This window comes from Sorex fumeus, unplaced genomic scaffold, assembly GCF_029834395.1.
Source record: "Sorex fumeus unplaced genomic scaffold, SorFum_2.1 ptg000199l, whole genome shotgun sequence".
Classification (NCBI taxonomy): domain Eukaryota; kingdom Metazoa; phylum Chordata; class Mammalia; order Eulipotyphla; family Soricidae; genus Sorex; species Sorex fumeus.
The window spans coordinates 1,135,039-1,158,227 of NW_026606256.1; the positions used below are offsets into that span (position 1 = coordinate 1,135,039).

The 23,189-nt window shown below is 54.9% G+C and overlaps 1 protein-coding gene across 4 annotated transcripts; it reads left to right on the plus strand.

Moving 5' to 3' along the window:
* The first annotated feature begins 1 nt into the window (after position 1).
* STYXL1 (serine/threonine/tyrosine interacting like 1) lies at positions 2-22,535 on the plus strand. Of its 4 annotated transcripts, XM_056108248.1 has the most exons (9): positions 2-104; positions 3,062-3,123; positions 5,090-5,234; positions 9,854-9,871; positions 10,431-10,576; positions 17,416-17,561; positions 18,372-18,469; positions 20,920-21,032; positions 22,326-22,535. In XM_056108248.1, exons 1-9 carry the CDS (start codon positions 2-4, stop codon positions 22,455-22,457), a joined length of 963 nt encoding a protein of 320 aa, XP_055964223.1. In that variant the 3' UTR covers positions 22,458-22,535. The 4 variants fall into 4 exon arrangements, with proteins under 4 accessions (XP_055964223.1, XP_055964222.1, XP_055964221.1 ...); XM_056108247.1 differs by lacking the exon at positions 9,854-9,871; XM_056108246.1 differs by lacking the exon at positions 9,854-9,871 and having other exon boundaries at positions 5,093-5,238; positions 10,393-10,576.
* Positions 22,536-23,189: the final 654 nt, after the last annotated feature.

Sequence of the window (23,189 nt, forward strand, 5' to 3'; positions counted from 1 at the left end):
GATGGCGGGTTTGGTACTGTGTGAGCCAAAAGAGCTTTACAACATCTTGAACCAAGTGACAAAACTTTCCAGATTAACTGAACCCAACTACCTTTGTCTGCTGGGTAAGTCCCTTCAGAAGCATAGGGTGACAACAGTGTCCTGACATCAGGCGAGGAGGAAAATGAGTTGATTGATGGCAGGGACGGAAACCAGGACCTCAGACACCCAAGAAAGGCGCTCCACTGAGCAACAACCCTGGCCCACAGACTTTTCTTTTGTTCTGATAAAATAACAAACTTCCCGGGCTGGGGAAAACAAGCCACTTAAGAAAACTGTTGGGCTTGGGAGACAAAACTCAAAATGCCACTGCTAATGGAGCAGTCTTGGAAACCATCCCAGAATAAGCATAGAAATCCCCGAAAGATCACCAGTGAGTCTGTTCCGGAAACTGTTCCTGAAACTCTTTTCAGTGAAAGTGTTTGGATCCTGGCTGTAGTAACACTAATAAACACTATGTATCCAGCACTTAACACAGGAACCCAAATGTTGCACATTCAGAGCCTGAGCATGGCCTCTGCTGCACTTCCTCACACCCACGTGGCACTTTCACCTTCCTGGATTCCATTCACATTTAGGGTACAGCCAGGAGAGGGTTGCCACGCACTCCCAGCCAACCCAGTTCAATGCCCAGTATCCTAGATGACCGTTTGAGCATCAACAGTCAGCTGGGGCCCCAAGACAAAAAAAAAAAACACCAAAACTATATTTGAGTTTCTTCTTTTGCAAAAAGATCTAGTTTAGGGGCTGGAGCGATAGCATAGGGGGTAGGGCGTTTGCCTTGCATGTGGCCGACCCAGGTTCGATTCCCAGCATCCCATATGGTCCCCCGAGCACTGCCAGGAGTAATTTCTGGGTGAAGAGCCAGGAGTAATCCCTGTGCATCGCCAGGTGTGGCCCAAAAAGCAAAAAAAAAAAAAAAAAATCTAGTTAATTTGTTTATTTTTATTTTTCCTTCCTTGCTTTATTTTTTTTCTTCCTTTTGTTTTTGCCCCACCCCCACCCCCAATGAGAATTATCTCCCCAGCAACAGTGGGAACCCCTAGGAAAAGTGAGAATAATCTTCCCCAGGAACAATGAGACCCGCAAACCGAAAGCCCCCAGCAGGAATCCAGAAACAGTGAATTTCTCCCTATGAGACCCTCATCCTCCCCCCCATCCCCCACAGTGACTCAGGTGCCTGCGTTTTGCTTCCTCAGTGCTCAGGGGTGTCACTCTGGGATCTCTTTCTTTCTCTCTCTCTCTCTCTCTCTCTCTCTCTCTCTCTCTCTCTCTCTCTCTGTGTGTTTTGGGTCACACCTGGCAATGCTCAGGGATTACTCCTGGCTCTGCACTCAGGAATCATTCCTGACGGTGCTCAGGGGATCATAAGGGATTTCTGAGCATTCCGATGGGTGTGTGTGTCTCATTGTAACTGTGGTTTCCTGTGGACATACTTGATGTTGAACCTCTTTCATGTGCTTTTGGTCATGTGTATGTCTTCCATAAGGTGTGTGTTCATGCTGTTCCTTATACAGTAATGGAGTGATAAGAGTCTTTCTACATGTGTCTGCACTTTTTTGTAGGTTGTGGTGGTGCAAGAGATTGAACTCAAGAACCTCACACCTGCAGAACCACATACATCCCTGATCCTTTCATTTATTTATTTATTTAATTTACTTTTGCTTTCCAGGCTGTGGTCAGGGAGTCTGGGGGCCAGTCCCAGAGAACTTGTTTGTTTGTTTGTTCTTTTTTGCTTTTTGGGTCACACCCAGCGATGCTCAGAGATTACTCCTGGCTCTGCATTCAGGAATTACTCCTGGTAGTGCTTGGGACCATATGGGATGCTGGGGATCAAACCCAGGTTGGCCGCGTGCAAAGCAAACGCCTTCCCCGCTGTACTATTGCTCCAGCCCAGTCCCAGAGAACTTGTACATTTGGTTTGAGCCTGGGCCCCAGGGTGCCGTGTTCCTCAGCTCCTGCAGTGCCGGGGACCTGGACCTGGGGGTGTCATCTCCACAGTTGTAGCCTGCAGTGTTCAGAATCCTGTGGTGATGGGCTTTGGATGGGAATGGGGGTCTCAGCATATGCAAAGCCCACACCCCTCCCTGTTGTGCAATCTCCTCCTCGGACCCTGGGCCCTGCAGGCTGCATCCTGATCCCCTCTGGGTTCAGGCAGAGGGGATCGTGTCAGTTTCTTATTCAATCGAGTCTGAGGAGTCTCGATCCCTCACCCATTCATTCTGGCTGGAAATGAGGCCCTCGGCTTGCACATTTCAGAGTCTGAATTTGTGTCTAAAACTCCCACAGGATTGGGACTGGAGCAATAGTACAGCGGGAAGTGAGTTTGCCTTGCATGCGGCCGACCCGAGTTCGATCTCCAGCATCCCATATGGTCTTCCTGAGCACTGCCAGGAGTGATTTCTGAGTGCAAAGCCAGGAGCAACCCCTGAGCATCGCCGTATGTCACCCAAAAAGAAAAAAAAAAAAACCAACTCCCGCAGGACTGAATATGTCCTTGCTCTCACCTTTCTCTCCTTCCTGCCTTTATTTTATTTAATTTTGGTTTCAGTGCTGCACCCAGCCCAACTGTGCTCAGGGCTAACTCCTGGCTCTGCACTCAGGGCTCACTGCTGCTGGGGTTTGGGTGCTGGGAATAGAATCCGGGCTGGCTATTTTTCAAGCAGGCACCCTACCTGCTAGACTATCTCTCCAGCCCAGTCCCTCCCTGTCTTTTTGGATCTCAGAAAACTCCCCCAGGGACCTGAGAGTACAGTGGATAGGGGGCTTGCCTTGCATGGGGTGGACCCAGATTTGATCCCTCGTATCGGCCATGGTCCTCTGAGCCTGCCAGGAATAATTCCTGAGTGCAGAGTCAGAAATTACCCCTGAGCACTGCTGGGCATGTCCCAAAAATTAAAAGAAAAAGAAAGAAAAGAATACTTGCCCAAATCAAAGGTACCAACTCTAAGCAGATGTCATTTCTGGAACCTTCCCTGACTGAGACCAAACACTTCCCTTCACCAAACACTTTCCCTTGCAGATGTGCGTCCCAAGCAGGACTATGACGAAAGTCACGTGATCACCGCCCACCGTGTGAAGAAGGTAGAGTCTGAGTCTGCTGTGAAGCAGGCCAGCCCCCCATGCACCCTGCGGGACCTCCCCAGATTCCTGAAGGGCTCCCATCCCTCTGTGCCACCCCAGAGTCAATACCTTTATTAAGAAGACATCAGGGGGGCTGGAGCGATAGCACAGCGGGTATGGCATTTGCCTTGCATGCAGCCGACTCAGGTTCCTGAGCACTGCCAGGAGTAATTCCTGAGTGCAGAGCCAGGAGTAACCCCTGTGCATCTCCAGATGTGACCCAAAAAGAAAAAAGAAGAAGAAGAAGAAGAAGAAGAAGAAGAAGAAGAAGAAGAAGAAGAAGAAGAAGAAGAAGAAGAAGACGACATCAGGGCTGAAATGATAGGACAGTGGCAAGGGCACTTGCCTGGGGCACTTGCCCCAGGCTTGATCCCTGGCATCCCATATGGTCCCCTGAGTCCTCCACAGCCCTCCCCGCCCCCATAATTCCTGAGTGCAGAGCCAGGAGTAACCTCTGAGCACTTCCAGGTGCTGCTCCCAAACAAACCAGAAAAACATCAGAGCCAATGATAGTACAAAGGTAGGGTTCTTGTGGGTGTGGCTAATCTGTGTTTTATCCCAGAATCTCTGAGCCCGCTAGTAGTGATCCCTGAGCAAAGAGCCAGGAGTAAGCCCTGAAAACTGTCAGATGTAGCCCCCAAATTCAACGCACCCCTCCCCCTCCCCCCCATAAAAACCCCATCTGCTTAATTTTTAATTCTGGGTCCTGAGGCTCTTGGTTCATTCGTTGTCTCTGCACACTCCCCTTCCCCCCTCGCCCTTGCCAGCCCAGAGAAGGAAGGGCACTCATGTTTGCATGATAAAAACTGCCCTTTTGAGGGACTGGAGCAATAGCACAGCATGTAGGGCATTTGCCTTGCACGGGGCAGACCCGGGGTTTGATACCCAGCATCCCATATGGTCCCCTGAGCACCGCCAAGAGTAATTCCTGAGTGCAGAGCCAGAAATAACCCCTGTGCAATGCCGGTGTGAGCCAAAAAGCAAAAAAATACAAAACAAATAAACAAAAAAAAAAAGACTGCCCTTTTGAGAGTGTGTGTGGAGATCAGATATGCAGGGTGGATGTTCTCTGGCCAAGCTACAACCCGCCAGCCTTCAGCTCTGCCTCCAAAATGGAAGAGCCGCCAGGTCAGATGCCTGCGCTGACCCTGAGGCCCTGGGGTTCCGGGCACCATTCTCACTGACCCCCTCTGTGGGGGCCTCTCCAACGTCCAGTCCACCCCGTCCAGCCCTGGTGGCGTCAGGCTCAGGGTCCCCGGGGAACAAGGGAAGACAGAGTAACCCCACCCAGAGACCTCAGGATGAGCCCATCCTCCCCCCTTGGGGGCCACTCCCAGGCTCCACCTGCGGGGTCTGACAGCTCCTGTTGGCCCATTTGTTCCTTTACCCGAGTTCTGACCTGTCCTGATATGGGCACTGATCTTTTTTTTTTTTTTCTTTTTGGGTCATACCCAGCAATGCACAGGGGTTGCTCCTGGCTCTGCACTCAGGAATCACTCCTGGCGGTGCTCGGGGAATCATATGGGATGCTGGGAATCGAACCCGGGTCTGCCGCGTGCAAGGCAAATGCCCTACCCGCTGTACTATCGCTCTAGCCTCTAGGGACATTGATCTTGAAGCCTGGGGTCCATTAGTGAGGTAAAGCCGGACCCAAGTTGGTGGTTTCCGGTCCCTCTCCTTACCGGCCTCTTTACAGGCCAGTTGGATCCGGCGCCGCCACCAGAGGGCGCTGTTCTGATGCTCTGTGCCACATCCAGCAAGGCCACTGTGTCCCGGCCGGTTGAGGCCAGGCTGCGCGGGATGCGAGGCTGGACTCCTTAGGTGCCCAGGTGGCCAGTGTCTGCCCGTGCTGCGGTGTCTGGGGGGGGGCGGGGTCCCTTCCACTCAGCTGCCTGCCCGCCAACAGCCGCTCGTGTGGTCTCTCTAGAAGGCCGGTCAGTACGTCCTCCCCGAGTCGGTGGATCTGGAGTGTGTGCGCTACTGTGTCGTGTACGACAGCAACACCTTCACCCTGGACGCGACCCTGAAAGTCCAGGACGAAAACTCTGAGGACTTGGAAAGCGAAGATGACGGTGGGTTTCCACCAGGGCGAGGACAAGGGTCAGCGACTGAAGGTCTTGGCCCGGGTCACAGCTGTACCCAATGCTCCCTCCGCTAGGCATGTGCAGAGTCCTCTCCTCTGCATTGGGAGGGCGGACTGGCAGGGGCTGAACCAGGCCCTTCCTTGCAAGGTGGCATTTGCCTGCCATGATGCCGTGGGCGCAGGCGGGAGAGGGAGGATTTGCTCTCACAGCGCAGCTGAGACACCAGCTCCTGGTTCCTACCATGGGACCTCACGTCTGGGTGCTCACGGGAACCCTTGTGAACAGCTATTTTTTTTTTTTAATTTTTCTGTTACACCCGGACACCCGGCAATGCACAGGAGTTACTCCTGGCGGTGCTCAGGGGACCATATGGGATGCTGGGAATGGAACTGGGTCAGTCATGTGCAAGGCAAGCGCTCTACCCACTGTGCCATCACTCTGGCCCCTGGGTTTTAGTTATTTAAAAAAAAAATTGTGTTTATTTTTTTTTGTGGGCCACACCTGGTGCTGGGGATAGAACCCTAGTTGGCGGCATGCAAACTAGCGTCCTTCCCGCTGTACTGTCTCTCTGGCCCCTGGGTTTTGTTTTAGGGGAACTCCAAACTCCAAACACCCGAACTGTTGATAATGGACTGAAAGCCTGCCTGCCTCAGCTCTGGGGGTTCAATCTCTCACCCCAGTTTGTTCCGTAAATATCCCAGAAAAGCCAACGCTCTGTGCAAAAAAACACACAGCAAAATGAGACCCTAGAATTGATCTCGTAAAATGGGCACCTCCATTTTTCGGGGGCTGGGAAAGGTGGGGTGACTGTGAGGGCCCTAGTAAATTCTCTGCTGCCCTGTAAAAAGTCATCCTCACACTCCATGGCCTGCCATAGCAGACATTGCTTATCTCAGCTTCTGTGGGGTCTGGAATTAAGAAGTTGCTTAGCTCGGGGCTTCCGGTGCAGTTCCCCCTCAAGCCCCCAAGACTGGAGTCTTGATCTCATCAGCCGTGGGAGCTCTGGTTAGGAGGGCAGGGTCTGCAGGGCTGGGCGTGGTCTTACCGGATGGGCGTGGTCTTGCCCGCTGGGCGTGGTCTTACGATGGGCGTGGTCTGCAGTCACTCCCTTTGGTCTCTGTCCAGAGGTCTCTGCTTCTGTTAGGCTCTGACAGGAGGACCCAGTTCCTCACCCCAGGGACCTCTAGTGTGATGTGGTTTCCCCAGAGGCAGAGAGAGACAGAGACAGAGAGATAAAGACAGAGACTAGACAGAGACAGACAGAGGGACAGAAACAGAGATAGAGACACACACAGAGACAGACAGTGACAGAGACACGCAGAGACAGAGAGAGACACACACACAGAGAGACAAACAGAGATACACACAGAGAGACAGAGACAACCCCTGCTACTCTGGGGGCTCAGCACAGTACCCCAGGCCACACAAGCCAGAGTCTGCACTTGAGCTGCAACTTGGTGATGGTTGAGCTGGGCGGTGGGCAGGGGCAGGGCCCACTGGCGCGGACTCCTCAGTCCTGAGCCAGACATTAAGCTCGGCAGTTCCCACCCACCTCGTAGAGGCCCCAGCAGCCTGGGGGCTGCGGCTGACCCCACCTGGGCGTCTGGGTATTGGGGCGTTTATGCCAGCAGCCTCTGGGGGCGCCAGGCGTCCACCTGTCATAAAACTACACTGGCCCGAGCTGCTCCGCAGGGGAACCTTTGTGTCTGTATTTCCCTCTCTGCCCGCAATCCTCCAGGCTGGTTCTGTAGCTCAGCTGTGCCCCACAAAGAAATTGTCCGCGATCTGTTGCTGACCGCACGATGCTGAGGAGCTCGTCCATGGGGCAGGAGGACGCAGCCACAGCGCATGGAACAGCATATGGAATGCACGTTTACAAAGGGCCCCTCTCCGTGGGGAAGAGCATGACAGAGCCCCCCACTTCCTTCTTCTCTGTTCCTCTGTTACCCAGGGCGACCTGGGTGTAGGCAGCCTTTGCCACAGTTCAGAACAGGTGCTTTCCTGCCGGCATCCTGGTGTGGAGGCTTCCCAGCCTCTGACCTCTGACCTTGACGCCCCCACCCCACTGTGGGGGGAGTGTTCAGGAGCCTCATGAAAGTGGGAGCACGGTTTTCACCCCTCCCCAGGGGTTGTTTCTGCCCTGGCTCCCTGCTTCCGAACCTTAGGGAGCCCCGTCTGCTCTCTGCCTTGGACTCTGTTAGCACCACACCCACTTCCTGTCATCGTCCTTTACCGCGGCCCACAGCCAGGGGGCTGGGAGTCCCTGACGGACATCCAGGGCCACTGTGAAAAGATGCTGGGGGCGTTTGGGAGTTTCCTTTGCTCAAGGAAGTCAGATCCCCTGGACAATGGTCTGGCTAAAGACCAAGGTGACCTAGAGAGCTCAGCTGAGCGGTGCTCCTCTCATTCTGGGTGGTGTCCACTCACCCGAAGGAGTGGAAACCCAAGGTCCATATGGCCCCCTGAGCACCACTGGAGGGGGACCCAGTGCCCGTGGGAGGGGTGTCCAAGCACTGAACTGGCACAACCAGGCAGAATCTTGCAAGGAGCAGCCCTGGCTTGCATGTCCACGTGTCTTTGGGGCCCTGGTGGTAAGGGGCTGCCTGTTACCTGTTGCGGGAGGCTGACCCCATCCAGTCCTGGTTCATGACGTTCTGCTAGATACTCACTGTTCCCTGGAAATAAGCCACTGCTAGGTCTGGGGACACAAGCAGGGAGTGGCCAACTAGTTTCCAGCCCAGAACTCCCTCCTGTGTCCCCCACTGCCCCCAGGTCTCTGATCCACAGCGAGTCACCACTGTTGCTCAGGAGGGAGCTGGTGGCTATGAGAGCTTCTGGGTCAGGCCCCAGGTGACCTGGCCTCTGGCTCCAGGGTCTTCTCCCCAGGGTAGACCCTCCAGATCCTCCACAGAGATCCACTGCGTGTCCTCAGCAGACCCTGTGGACAGGCCGCCTCTTCCTGGCCAGGGCTTCAGCATCAGAACCAGGGCCCACGCCCTTCCTTGCTCCTGCGTCCATGCAGTTAAGTTTTCTCAGCCTTCCTGGCTCAGCCTGAGGAAGCTTCCAGTTACTTGTTCTGCACACAGGCTGACTGGAGGGATTTTACAGCTCTATAAAGACATTGAAGATCAAACTTTACGTGAAAACCACAATGAGCTGTCACTTTCCTTTCACCGGGACAGCCAGCACAGAAAAGGGGCTGGAGCGACAGTGTGGAGGGAAGGGACAGCGTTGTCTTCTATGCAGCCAACCCAGGTTGGATCCCTGGTATCCCATAGGGTTCCCCACCCCCACCCCCGAGCAGACAGGAGTGATTCCAGAGTGTGCACCGAGGAGTAAGCCCTGAGCATCACTGGGTGTGACCCCAAACCCTTCCCACACACAAAAAAAAATAAGGAGATGGGGAGTGAGAACTGAAAGAGCAGGGCATTGACTAAGGCGCTGGTGAGGCAAGTCCGCATGTCGCAGTCCTGAGTTCCGCCCCCAGCACCAGGTATGGTTCCTCCGAGCCCTGCCAGGTGTGACCTTGTGCACAGAGCCAGGAGTCAGCCAGGGGCATACTCACTCGATGCTGGTCAGGACTGAGTCGCTTCTTTGCTGTGGAAGACAGCTGGAGCATTAGACAGACCTTAGCAACTGCAGTGAAATACCTGCAGGCGAAGAGGCCGCGTGTTTGTAGGATCCTGCAGGTGCACGTGCTCAGCACATGTTCTCACTCCTGGATTTACTCAGGAATTACTCCTGGTAGGCTCGGGACATACAGGATGTCAGGGATCGAACCCAGCCAACAGCATGCAAGCCAAATGGCCTCCCCCCAGACTATTGCTCTGGCTCTGCTTTTTTTATTTGCAGGGGAGGGGTGGAGACACACCCAGCAGTGCTCAGGTCCAACTCCTGGGTCTGCACTCAGGGATCCCTCCTGGGAGTGCTGGGGAACCCTATGGGGTCTCAGGAATTGAATCCGGGTCAGCCACATACAAGGCAAACACCATTCCCGCTGTGCCATTGCTCTAACCTCTGCATTACTTTTTTCTTTCTTTCTTTCTTGACTTATTTTGCTTTTTCAGTCACACCTGGAGATGCTCAGGGGTTACTCCTGGTTCTGCACTCAGGAATTACTCTTGGCAGTTCTGGGGGACTCTATGGGATGCCGGGATCGAACCCCGGTCAGCTGCGTGCAAGGCAAACGCCCATCTTGCTGTAAGCTGTACTATCCCTCCGGCTCCCAATGCGTTACTTATCAAATGTTACTTTCATACATCATAAGACACTTCCTACCCATTTTCCATAATTACTACACCATATTTGATGGGGTTCAGACAGTAGGCAAAAAATCATAGAGGGAAATATATATATATATATATATATATATATATATGAGCTGGAGCAATAGAGCAGTGGGTAGGACGTTTGCCTTGCAAGCGGCCAACATGGCCAACCCGAGTTCGATTCCTCTGCCCCTCTCGGAGAGCCTGGCAAGCTACCAAGAGTATCTCGCCCGCACGGCAAAGCCTGGCAAGCTATCCGTGATGTATTCGATATGCCAAACACAGTAACAATTGTCACAATGGTGACGTTACTGGGCCTGCTTGAGCAAATCAATGAAGAACGGGAGGACAGTGACAGTAATATATATATATATATATATATATATATATATATATATATGAGGACTGGAGTGATAGCACAGTAGTAGGGCATTTGCCTTGCGTGCAGCCAGCCCGGCCGAGCTGGGTTCGATTCCTCCGCCCCTCTCGGAGAGCCTGGCAAGCTACCAGAGTATTCAATATGCCAAACACAATAACAAAAAGTGTATATATGCCCCTCGAAGAGCCCAGCAAGCTACTGAGTATCCTGCCTGCATGGCTTAGCCTGGCAAGCTACCTGTGGTGTATTCAATATGCCAAAAACAGTAACAATGATGGGTCTCATTCTCCTGACCCTACAAGAGCCTCCAGTCATTGGGAAAGAGTAAAGAGAGACTGCTAAACTCTCAGGGCTGGGACTAATGGTGCCCGCTTGAGTAAACTGATGAACAACGTGATGACAGTGATACAGTGATACTTTCACGTTCAGCTCCGTTTGCTTCCACTCTCTAGGTAATCCCTTTCCAGAATGCTGCCCCCTCCCGCAACTTTGCCCCGAGGGGGCTCCAGGACAGGCCTCTCTCTGCTCTCCTCCCAGGACTGCCCTGCGGAGCTGCCATAGAGTGTGGCCGAGTCGTGAGCCAACACACCCGCCAGCCCGTGCTCATCCTGAAGGGAGGCTACGAGCTCTTCTCCGCCATGTACCACTTTTTCCGGACGCAGAAGATCATCTGGATGCCACAGGTGAGACTTGGGGGCTGCAAGGGAGCAGGAGGGCTCACACGGAGAAGCCGGCAGAGGAGGCCAAGGCTGGGCCAGGGGCAGTCAGGGAGTCACTCCTCTGAGGACAGACTTCTAGTCAGATGTGGCCGGAAGCAGCATGGGGTTGAAGAGGGGCTGGGGCAGAGGGCTGGCGTCTGTGACCTGGCAGGAGCGTCCTCCCACGCTTTGAGCTGACTTGTCCCACAGACTTGGGTGCAGAGGAGGCGCAGGTGAGTGGGCAGGGGCTGTGGGACCCCCATACCCCAGGGAGAAAGCCCGGCTGGGAGCAGAGCAGGGGGCAGTGCTGAGGACAGCCACCAGGTGGCAGCAATGAGCAGACAGAGCCCGTTTGCCAGGCTTGGGCTGACTGGTCTGCTGGCCTCTTTCTTTGCATTCAGATGCGCAGAAGAGATGGTGCAGTGGATAGGGGAGGACGTTTGCCTTGCATGTGACCAACCCGGGTTCCATCCCGAACATCCCATATGGTCCCAGTAGCACCACCAAGAGTGATCCGTGAGCACAGAGCCAGAAGTAACCCCTGAGTACTGCCTGGTGTGGCCCGAAAACAAGCAAATACATTTAGGTACTTTGGGAACTTGTCCTAGTCCAGGGTACAGGTGAAAGCTCCTTGCACCTCCTGCTAGCTGTTCTGTCACCTGCTCTTGTTAAGCAGGGATATCCCTACTGCTCCCCGGAGGAGGTGGGAAGCATAGATTTTTGCACAGTATGACCTTCGAGTTTTCTATTTCTTCGGTGACGTCCTGGTTCTTGGTCCAAAGCTGGTGTAGACCCTCGCCTGGGAGAGCTGGTGACGAGCCACTGACTGTGGCAAGGGCCAGGTGGAGGGGGCCAGGGCGCACCCGGAAAAGTCAGTTTGGCTCAGAGGAATAGGACGGATTTAGGGAGACGGGTGGGAGTGGAGGGGGAGGACCCGCAAGGGCAGAACAGGCACATGCGCTTTCATCAGACCCAGGGGAGCAGGGTCTCCTACCAGCCTGGTGGCGGTGCAGGCATGGTTTCAGGTTGAGGGAAATGACCTCAGCCCTGGTGCTCTCCAGACCGGGTCCTGTGAGAAGCCGGGTTGTGAGTTCACATGGCACAGGTGCTGTGAGACTTGTACATTCAATGGCCTCTCCAGAGAGCCAGAGACAGGGCCTGTTTAATGCATCCTTATAGCACATCTGAGGGGATCAGAGGTGTAGGACCGCATGTCCATGTGATTTACAAAGGTGAGACATTTCCACAGAGGAAATTCTCTGGGGAGATAAACTCAAGGAGATGCTCTGTCTCCCAGGGACATATATATTGCTTTTCTCTTTCCCTCTAGTCTTATATATCAAACAATTAACTCAAACAATCAAACAATTAAGTCAGCTTCTTTTTTTTTTAATGTAGGAGTACTGCTATTTATTGAGCCACTGATTAGCTGATTGAATTGGGCATGAACTCCACTTAAGTCAGCTTCTTATCAATACTTGCAGTTGTTTGGATAAACACAGTAAGAGATAAAGATCCCAAACTTAGTTCTCTAGGCCCTTAGTTCTCTGGGAGCGAGCAAAGATTTTACCATAAATCCCATACTAAGTCCTCAGGCCAGTTCAGCTTGTCCTTCCCCCATAGGGGTCCTGTCTCTTAAGTCATAGCAGCTTGCATAGGGATCATGCATTTATGTTTCCTAGACTGTCCCATTTTGATGCCAGGATAGCTTCGCCATTTGCCCCAGGTCCATCCCAGTCCCACGGCAGGAACTTCCTTCGGGGTGTTAGGAACTATGGCAACTGGATCCTGAATCAAGTAATTATGATGGTTGTCAGGGCTGGAGTGATAGCACAGCAGTGGGGCGTTTGCCTTGCTTGCGGCCAACATGATTCCTCCACCCCTCTCAGAGAGCCCGGCAAGCTACCGAGAGTATCTCGCCCACACGGCAAAGCCTGGCAAGGTACCCGTGACACATTCAATATGCCAAACACAGTAACAACAAGTCTCAAAATGGAGACATTACTGGGCCCCCTCGAGCAAATCGATGAACAATGGGAGGACAGTGACAGTCCGGGAGTAGATATATTTCAGAGTCAATCAACTCCCAAATATAAGGAGCACAGCATTAGTGGTCTTTCTGTGTTTAAGCAAAGAACATTACTCTAGAGTAAAATATAAAAAGACTCTAGGGGATATAGAAAAGCAAGTAATTCACTACAAATACAAAAATCCAGAGTTACCAGAAAGTTTTGGTTTATAAGAAACCAAGACTTACTTGGGGGACTGTGGCAATGAGAGGTAAAACAGAAAGGAAAGATTAAAGATAAACTCAGGGGATTAGGGATGCTCGAAAGAGCACTGTAAGCTTCTCTGGGAGGAGGATAAGGGCAATTCACTGGTGAAGCCTAAAACACTTAGGGTTAATATGCAACACCGGGGCTCTGATATCTGCTCAGAAGGGTGCCAGGATGCAGAACACGGGGCCCCGTGTGATCAGGCCGCATGCTCTTTCCTGGAACCGTCCAAACACCCAAGAGGAAGCGGGATTGGGAAAGGAGAGAGATGCTGACAGATTCACGGTGGGGTCTGGCCCACAGATGAGAACTTTCCAACGGAACTCAACGGATTTCCTCAGGCTCAGCATCTGGGGTGAGGGGCGGGCAGCCAAAGTTGGTTGGGGGGAGGGGAGGCTCTGCTGCAGCCCTGCCTGCCTGGAGCAAGGTCCCAGAACTCATTTGCAAACCTTGCGACCTGCAGGCCTGGGAAGCACGCGGGCTGGCTGTGGGCTCCTGGAGAGAACAGTGCTGAGGTCAGGGCTCGGGAGGGCAGGAGCCGACACAGCGTGGCCCAAGTCAGACCTGGAGCCAGAACCTCAGAGCGGGCTTTGGCCTCTGCAGTTCACCTGGGCCGGTGCAGGAGCGAGGGCCCGGGTCTCTGCTCAGACACATCACAGTCTGGGACTTGCTGTTGACTTTCTCTCCGGCCTGTGGTTCTGCCGAGGTTCGGTTTGACTCAACAGCACGAGGGAATTTTTAGCCTGTGCCAGGAAGAAGCAGGAAGCCAATCTTTTACTGTCTGAGTTCAGCCTCAGGAATCTGAGGGAGATTCCTGTCAGCTCTTGGCTTTGCGGGCACAGGCGGAGAATCTCAGACTGACAGGTTGTCCCTGCTGTCTGCACGTGTGTTTTTTTGTTTGTTTGTTTTTGCTTTTTGGGTCGCTCCCAGTGATCACTTGATCACTTGACTTCCCGTTAATCGTCGATTTGCTTGAACGGGCACCAGTAACGTCTCCATTTGTCCCTGTCGCGTGCTAGTGTAGCCCAATGGCATCTGTTCGCTCTAGGAACATGAAGAGCCTCAAACCGATCGTTCATGATCTTGATGAAGAAGTCTGACCATCTGGTAGGTGGGCGGCCACGCGGTCTTTTGACATTCCATGAAATCCAGTTGGTAACAGCTCTGGTCCAGCGGTGGTCTTTAAATCTCATTATGTGACCAGCCCATCTGATTTTTGATACCTTGGCAAACGAGACAGCGTCCCTGATTCTTGATCATTGACGGAGATCAGAACTCTGGATTCTTTCTTTCATTTGAGTGAAACGTGATACTCTAAGCATAGCTCTTTCAATTCCTCTTTGGGAGACCCGAATAATGTTCTCATCCTGTTTGCATAGGGCCCAGGTCTCTGAGGCATATGTTAATGCAGGAAGAACAGTGGAATCAAAGAGATGTGCCCGGAGCCAGAGGTTCTTCTTCCTCTTAGCTATTTCTTCCACATTCTTGAAGGCGTTCCAAGCCACTCTCTTCCTCCTGCGCAGCTCGGGTGCCAGGTCATTTGTCATGTTTACTTCTCGACCTAGGTACACATAGCTGTTGCATTCGGAGATGGTCGTTCCATTGAGAGCGAATGGGGCATCAGGAACGAGGCTGTTTCTCATAAACATTGTCTTCGTAAGATTCAGCTGTAGTCCGACCTTTCCACACTCACGGTTGAAGTCGGCCAGCATTTGTGCCGCTTGGCTGATGTTTGGTGTTATTAAAACAATGTCATCAGCAAAGCGGAGGTGGTGTAGTTGCCGACCATCTATCTTCACTCCCATTCCTTCCCATTCCAGTGGTCGCATGATGTTCTCGAGGGTGGCACTAAAGAGTTTCGGTGAAATGGTATCACCCTGCCGAACCCCTCTCTTGACATCAATGATTACTTCTTTTAGAATGGTGAGATCCTGGTAGTGAATCCGTAATACAGCTCATGGAGGATCTTGATGTATTGAGTTTGAATGCCCTGATTGGCTAGGGCTTCAATGACCGCTTCTGTGTCAACAGAATCAAAGGCCTTCTTTAAATCAATGAACGTTAGACAGAGCGGCACCTTGAACTCCCGAGAAACCTCAGTGAGCTTGGTTATCGTGTGGATATGGTCGATGGTGCTGAATCCTTTGCGGAACCCGGCTTGCTCGCATGGTTGTCCTTCATCTAGTGTTCTGCCGATCCTATTTAGGATGACTCGAGTGAACAACTTGTAGATGACAGACAATAGGCAGATCGGGCGATAGTTGCCAATGTCATGGATGTTTCCCAGTGATAAACAAGAGTTACTCCTGGCTCTGCACTCAGGAATTAATTACTCCTGGTGGTGTTCAGGGGACCATATGGGATGCTGGGAATCGAACCCGGGTCGGCTGCATGCAAGACAAGCACCCTACCCACTGTGCTATTGCTCCAGCCCCCATCTGCACGCTTGGTGTCCTTTGTTGATGGCGCCCGTCCTGGCTGCGTGGCTGGCAGGCTTCTGACCCTTCTTGGAACAATCACACTGTGGAGTGAGCAGCCTTGCTGAGATGGGATTGGCACATGTCCTGCAACTTAAGGACGTCCATCCTGATGGTCTGGTGCATGCAGTTACTCAGCACGCCCACACTGTTTGTTGGTGCGCTCCGAACTTTCTTAGCAATGCACAGAATTTCCTGGGCTGTACGTGAGGGTCCCAGTCTGTTCCCTTCCCTCAGCCCCCAGCAAGCCCCTTTTTACTCCACTCTTTGGGATGCGTGCATGTACTGAGGATGGAGCCCATGTGCTGAGGACGGAGCCCAGGGTCTGGTGTATGCAGGGTCAGTGCTCAGCCACTGAACTACCCACCCTCTGTGCCAGCTGCTGTGAGTTTGGCTTTGTTTCTGACTCCATGCCTGACTGAGTTTGGCGCTGGCTTTTTTTTTGCTTTTGCTTTTTGGGTCACACCCAGCGATGCTCAGGGACTATTCCTTTGCACTCAGGAATTACACCTGGTGGTGCTCAGGGGACCATATGCCAGGAATCAAACCCAGATCAGTTTCATGCAAGGCAAACGCCCTACCCACTGTGCTATCACTCCAGCTCCAGTCTGGCGCTGGCTTATTTAAGGCCCTCAAGGCTCCTCCTTGTCACTGCAGGTGGCTTGGTTTTCTTTCTCATGGTTGTAGCGGGTTCCATTGTGAGTGCATGCGTGCGCATGTGTGTGTGTTTGTGTGTGTGTGTGTGTGTTATCACATTGCTTTTGTCCATGCTGAGGGCACATTCTTTCCGCATGGTGGGTGTTGGGAAGACACTGCACAGACTTCACTTCTGGATTCTGCCCTTATTCCTTCTCTGTGTGCACCCACAGCATGGCTCATAGACCCGGTTTGTGGCATCATGTGGGAGCTTTATTTTAAATTTTGGGGCGGGGAACGGGCAGTGATGCCCAGGGCTGACTCCCAGCAGTCACTCCTGGCAGGGGCCCGGGGTGCTGGCAACCAAACCCAGGCCAGCTGTATACAAGGTAAATGCCCTCCCCACTGTACCGTCGCTCTGGCCCTGAGCCTTGGGCTTTGTGTGCGACCTGGTCCCACACAGGTATCATGGAGGCAGACCGGGATTGGGTCCGGAGGATGACCTGGTCAGCCCAGCCACTCCAGGGCAAGCTTTACCTGCCTATTTCTTTGCATGCTGGGATTCTAGTCTTCCTCACTCTTCTGAATTATCTTTCTAAGCTTATTTGATGTAACACTGTAGCACTGTCCTCCTGTTGTTCATAGGATTGCTTGAGTGGGCCCAGTAACTTCTCCATTGTAAGACTTCTTGTTACTGTGTTTGGCATATCGAATGTGTCTCGGGGAGCTTGCCAGGCTTTGCCATGTGGGCGAGATACTCTTGGTAGCTTGCCAGGCTCTCTGAGAAGGGCGGAGGAATCGAACTCGCGTTGGCCACGTCATCTATGTGCAAGGCAAACGCTCTACCGCTGTGCTATCACTCCAGCTTATTTGATGAGTCAGATTTATTTGGTTTTGGGCTCCACCTGGTGGTGCGCGGGGCTGACTCCTGGCTCTGCGCTCAGGGATCACTCCAGGTGGGACTCGGGGACCATATGGGGTGCCAGGGATTGAACCCGTGTTGGCTGCATGCAAGGCACTCACCCTACCTTCTGCAGTATTACTCCGGCCCCTGAGTCAGATTTAAAGACACACACACACACACACACACACACACATACACACACACACACACATATACACACTAAACCAGTGCCAGGATGACAGTACAGTGGGTAAGGCACTGGTCTTGCATGAAGCCAATCCATATCCGATCCCTGGCACGCCATAAGGCCCCTCGAGTCCCCAAGGAGTGAACCCTGAGTGCAGAGCTAGGAGTCAGCCCTGACACTGCTGGGTGTGGTCTAAAACAAAACAAAACAAAACAAACAAAACAAAAAAACCCCAACTAATCCATAAAACAAGAAACCCAAACCAACTTCTTCCCTGGGACTGTCAGCTGTCCCGGAAATGTGGAACACGTGCATTGAGACAGTGACCCTTCTCCGCCCCGCAGGAGCTGGACGCCTTTAAACCGTACCCTTTTGAGATCCTAGAAGGCCAGATCTACCTGGGCAACTTTGCACAAGCCTGTGACCCTCAAATCCAGAAGGATCTGAAAATCAAAGCTCACGTCAACATCTCCACAGAGTCTACGCCCTTGTGAGTAGCGCAGGCGTTGCTGCCTCCGGGCCTGGCTCCTTCCTTTCAGACTCCCGGCCCGAGCTGAGAGTTGAGGGGGCTTAGAGACAGCATGACCCCGAATAGGGGCTTCTCCACTCCCTCTGCTCCTGTCCGACGTCCTCCTCCCTGGCTTGTATCCTCTGAGCCTTGCTTTGCCTGTTTCTGTCTGAGGTCACACGCAGCCGAGCTCAGGGGTCCCTTCTGGGGGACTTGGAGAACCATGCGGGCTGCTGGGGATTGAATCCGGGCCTGCCGTGCGCAAGGCCGCGCCATCCCTACCGTGCTATTGCTCCGGGCCCCTCATGCGTCATATGGTCTAGACCCTTCGCCTCCTCATTTTTTTTTGCTTTTTTTTTGGGGGGGTCCACATCCAGTGATGCACAGGGATTACTCCTGGCGATGCTCGGGGGACCATATGGGATGCTGGGAATCAAACCCGGTTGGCTGCGCGCAAGGCAAACGCCCTACCCGCTGTGCTATCGCTCCAGCCCCTCTGTCTCCTCATTTCTCGGCCACACTCAGCTCCTGCCCCTTTGGGCTTTGGGACTCTCAGCCCCTCTTTCTGGACCGCCTTCCCTCGTCCCCACCCACCTATTTCCACAGAAGCCCCCGCAAAGCCGTCCCGGCCGCAGCCACGCCAGCCCAGCGGGTTTGCTCGCCAGATTTCCTCACCAGGTGGCTGGGTGCTGCTGCACCTGGGGTCCCCGATTCCCGAGGGGGCTGCCTGTCACCCCCCCTGCCTTGTGGCTGTGGTGCGTCCACTCCTTCCCTGGGCTTTTTCTTTTGCAGTTTTGTGGGTGACTCAGACAAGCTCCTGCACATCCAGGTGAGGGACTCCGTGGACTGCAACCTCTTTCCTTTCCTCCGTCTCCTCTGTCACTTCATTGGTAAGGCATGGCGGCCGGGTGGCAGGGCCACTCTGCCTCTTCACACTTGTGATGCTCGGGGCTCAGGAGAGATGGGCAGGAACCCCAGATATTGTATCTCAGCACCAGCCATTCTAGGGAGCCCCGGCAGGGAGGGAGGAGCAAATCCACAGAGCAGAGGAGTAGAGTGTGGGGTCAGCACCCTCAGCTAACCTGGAGAGACCTGTGTGAGCGGCTCTGGCGGTTGGGGGCCTGTATGTACCCCGTGTCTGTCATGAACGGGGGTGCTGGCCCACCGGGCGCAGAGCCCCACTCTGGGCTGGCTCTGGGGACCCCAAGATAAAGCTCACTTATCGGCCTGTTTGCTTTGTTTTGGGGCCACGCCCTGCTGTGCTCAGGGCTTACTCCTGGCCCTGAACCCAGGGGTTGCGTCTGGCAGACTCAGGGGCCCAAGTGGGGTGCCGGGAAGCGGCCCTGGGATGGTGGCATGCCAGGCAGACACCCTCCCCGCTGTCCTCATGCTCTGGCCCTTCACTTTCCTGCTCTCACCAAGAGTGATGGGTGGGAGGGGGGAGGGGGGAGAAGAGTCCAGCCTTCTTGACTCCCACTCTTCCCGGCACATGCCCCGCACCCCCATCTCCCCCCAGCCCCCAGATTACTTGCCTAGATCTAACCCCCGTAGGGCTGTTTCTGTCCCCCCGCCCCACACCAGGGTCAGGCTTGCTCAAGGGAGAATGAGGCAGGGTCATCTTCGAGGCCAGGCTCCCAGGTACTGGGCACAGTGGCTACTCTGCCTCAGAGATGGCCGCTGGGCCCGGGGCTGAGATGGAACCTTCCCTGCGTCCTTCTGCAGGGTGCCAGAGTTCCCCCCCTCACCCCCCCCCCCCCCCCCCCCGCTGGTGGTACCAAGAATCCCTCTGGGCGGCCAGTTTAGCGGCTCTGAGCTCAGGTCTGTGTCCTTAGCCGCCTGACAAGGGTTTAGCTGCTGTCAGTTGAGCCCCTCGCCCTCCCCACCACCCTCCCCTCACACCGACATGGGTGTCCCACGTGGTACATTTATCTTCTGTCCTTAGGGGTCAGGACCAGCCTGGCCTCTCCTCATTCCACGGTGCGGGATGGAATCCAGAGCCACACGACCCGGTTTGCTCACAAGCTGCGTGCGGTCCCGAGAAGGCTTTTGGGGGTTGTTTCTGTTACAGGGCCACACCTGGAGGTGCTCAGGGCTTATTCCTGGCTCTGTGCTCAACTCAGAGGACCATATGGGGTGCTGGGGATTCAGACTGGGTTGGCCCCGTGCAAGCCAAGAGCCCTGCTCCAGTCCCCTCAGAGGCTTTTTTTTGGGGGGTGGGGAAGGGGAACCACATGTGGCATTGCTCAGGAATTACTCCAGGTGGTGCTTGGGGACACTATGGCATGCTGGGGATGGAACCCGGGTGGGCTGTGTGCACGGTGAGCACCCTCCCCGCTCCGGCCCCTCAGAGGCACTTTATCTATCTATTTATTTATTATTTATTTATTTTTGCTATTTGTGTCACACCCAGCAATGCACAGGGGTTACTCCTGGCTTTGCACTCAGGAATTACTCCTGGTGGTGCTCAAGGGACCATATGGGATACCGGGAATTAAACCGGGGTCGACCACATGCAAGGCAAACGCCCTCCCTGCTGTGCTATGGCTCCCGCCCCCCAGAGGCACTTTTTTTTTTCTTTTTGGGTCACACCTGGTGATGCACAGGGGTTACTCCTGGCAGTGCTCAGGGGGCCATATGGGATGCCGGGAATCGAACCCGGGTGGGCCATGTGCAAGGCAAACACCCTCCCCTCTGTGCTATGGCTTCTGCCCCTCAGAGGCACTTTCTTTTTCTTTTTCTTTTTGGATCACACCCAGCGATGCTCAGGGGTTACTCCTGGCTTTGCACTCAGGAATCACTCCTGGCGGTGCCCCTCAGAGGCACTTTAAAGACGGAGGATTCTCTGCTTCCACCTGTGTTCACCCCCTCCCCATCCTCCTCCTGCTTCACTGTCAGTGATATGAGGGGCAGGGGCTGCACTCCCACCGGCCTGGGTACCCACCGAGCTTGCACACAGCTCCCCAGGGCTCCAGCACTTGGCAGGGTCAGCCGGGCTGGGACCTGCGCCTTGCTGGCCTCCTCAGAGGCGGCTCAGTGCGACTCAGGCACGTTGGAACCAGGTCAGACATGGTGGGGTGGGGGGTGGGGTCCCAGGCTCACCAGCAAGCTGGGCGTCTCCGTGCATTTGCTCTGGAGGAATCTTGTGTTCCCTGGAAGGTGGTTCGCTTCCTGGGCCGGAAGCCTGGAGGAGCCAAGGGAAGCTTTTGCCGGTAAGACACTGGAGAACCTGGAGAACCGAGGCCGGCTCTGTGGACGCCCTGGAGCCGAGGGGGAACGTGCCTGGAACTGGGGTGCTGGTCCCGAGCTCTAGGAGAGCTTCAGCCCTGGCTCCCCCCCGCAGAGGTTCACCTGGAGCTGGACTCCGTCGTCCTCATCTTTTCCACGCGGGGCATCAACCGCAGCTGCGCGGCCACCATCGCCTTCCTCATGCACTATCACTCGCAGTCGCTGAAGGTGTGCAGTGGGCGGGCTGGGGCCGGGGCCTTGGAAGGGCTGGCTCACCTCCTCCCTACCCCTCAGTAGGCTCCAGGGCCAGGCTGGAGGCGGGTTGCGAAGGCAGTCCCCGGGGTTAGGCTGGACAAGCCCCATCTGTGCGTCCCCTGTTGCTCTTTGTGTCTGGGGGGGCATACTGGCCACTTAGCACTGGGCTGACTGGTCCTCCAGGCCCTCAGCTCCCTCTCCCCTCCCCAGCAGAGTGCAGAGAGCAGCAGGACCCCACCCTCAGGCTGGGCCTCACACTTCCTGCCCTGCCCACACTTCAAGGCTCAGGCCTGCCCCAGGGGAGGGCGGGGAGCATGGCACAATATGGACCCAATTTCAGAGGGCTGGGGAGGGCCTGTAAGGCTCAGGACTGCAACTGAGGCCAGGGAGTGGGTCAAAGGGGCCAGTCAGCCCCCAGGCAGTAGTCAGCATTACCCAGAAGCCATCTCCCTCCCAGACAAATCAACTAACTCAGGGCCCTCTCAGAGTGCCCACCCCATGCCAGGTTGTTCAAAACTCCGTCCACTGTGGGTTGGGGTCGGATCACTGAGTGTGGGGGTCGCAGGCCTGAGAGACAGTATAAGGAGTAGGGCCTTGCACGTGGCCAACCTGGGCTCAATCCCCAGCACCCCATAGAGTCCTCCGAGCCCTGCCAAATGAGTGATCCCTGAGTGCAGGCCAGGAGTAAGCCCTGAGTCCTGCTGGGTGTGGTCCCCAAATAAAATCTGAGTGTGGGGGTCGCGGGATATCTGGCATCAGTGAGAGGCAGCTGAGGGGACCAGGACCCAAAACAAATTCAAAATCAGCTGTGTCAGGGCCAGGGCCAGAGTGGTAGTACAGCAGGTAGGGTGTTGGCCTTACACGCAGCCAACCTGGGTTCGATTCCCAGTATCCCACATGGTCCCCCCAGCACCGCCAGGAGTAATTCCTGAGTGCAGAACTGGAGTAACCCCTGAGCATTGCTGGGTGTGACCTAAAAAGAAAAAAAAATCAGCTGTGTCTGGAAGTCAGGGTTTTCTGCCGTGCTCGGCTGGGCTGCATCCCCAACTTCAGAAACACGGGTAGAGGGACCCAAGGCGGGGCCAGGGTCCGTGACTGGGGCAGAGGGTCTCCAGAGCCCCTCCTGGCTGCTGCCACCTCCTTCCAGCCCTTCAGCCTTGGTGGCTGACCCCTGGACAGATGCCTGCCTGCCCTGGAGAGCTGTCCCTGAGCCAGGTGGCCAGCCCGGTACAGCCTAACCCGTGTTCTCTGCTTGCCTCCGTGCAGAGGTCCTGGGCCTCTGTTAAGAGTTGCCAGAACAGCATGATTCTGAGCCGGAGCCTGGTGGTTCAGCTGTCGCAGTGGGAGAAGGTCGTGCTCGGGAACATCATCACAGACATCCAGGAGCCATTTTGCTGATCCCCACACTCCACCTCTGGGTGCCAGAGAAGTGACTTTGCGGTTCCCCGGGAGGCAGGGGCCAGGGGAGATGTACAGGGCGGGATAAAGCCTTTGCTGTCCTGGCCTGCATCTGCCTCCTGCCTTGGTTCTTCCCGGCACCTCGTGGTCCACACCCACAAGAGGTGTCCTCGTGGTCCGAGAGAACCCCCTGGTCATCCCCATGGCATTTCTAAGGCTGCCCCAGCGGTTCTCCTACCCCGGGCTAGTGCATCTGGGAGTGTCACAATGCCCGCCGGTGGGGATCCCCACCCCTGCCCTTGGCAGAGGCCTGGCAGCAGGCACAGAGCACACACAGTCCTGGCTGGAACTGCCACCACCACATCACTGCTTATCCCTGTCTGGCACTGTTCCCCCTGCACTCACCCAGCCCTGCTTCCTTCCCAGCGACTCTGGGTCTCTCAGGGCAGTGTCCCAATCCCTGTGCCTGAGCTGGGAGCCAGGCTGGACTCAGCGCAGCGCGGAGGGGGGGGCGACTTAGGGGCGCCCCACACAAAACCTGCCACCTGCGGGTGGGAGGGGGCTGGGCGTTGACGGCTGTCTGGTCTCAGAAGATTGCAGGGGGGTGGGGGAGTCGAGCACGCAGCGCAGAGTCCCGGAGGCCGTGGGACTTCCTGCTGAGCCGGAGCCGCGGTCAGCCGTGGACCTCCTGGCGGACAGGGAGGAGCAGCGGCGGGTGTGCCGGGCCGGGGG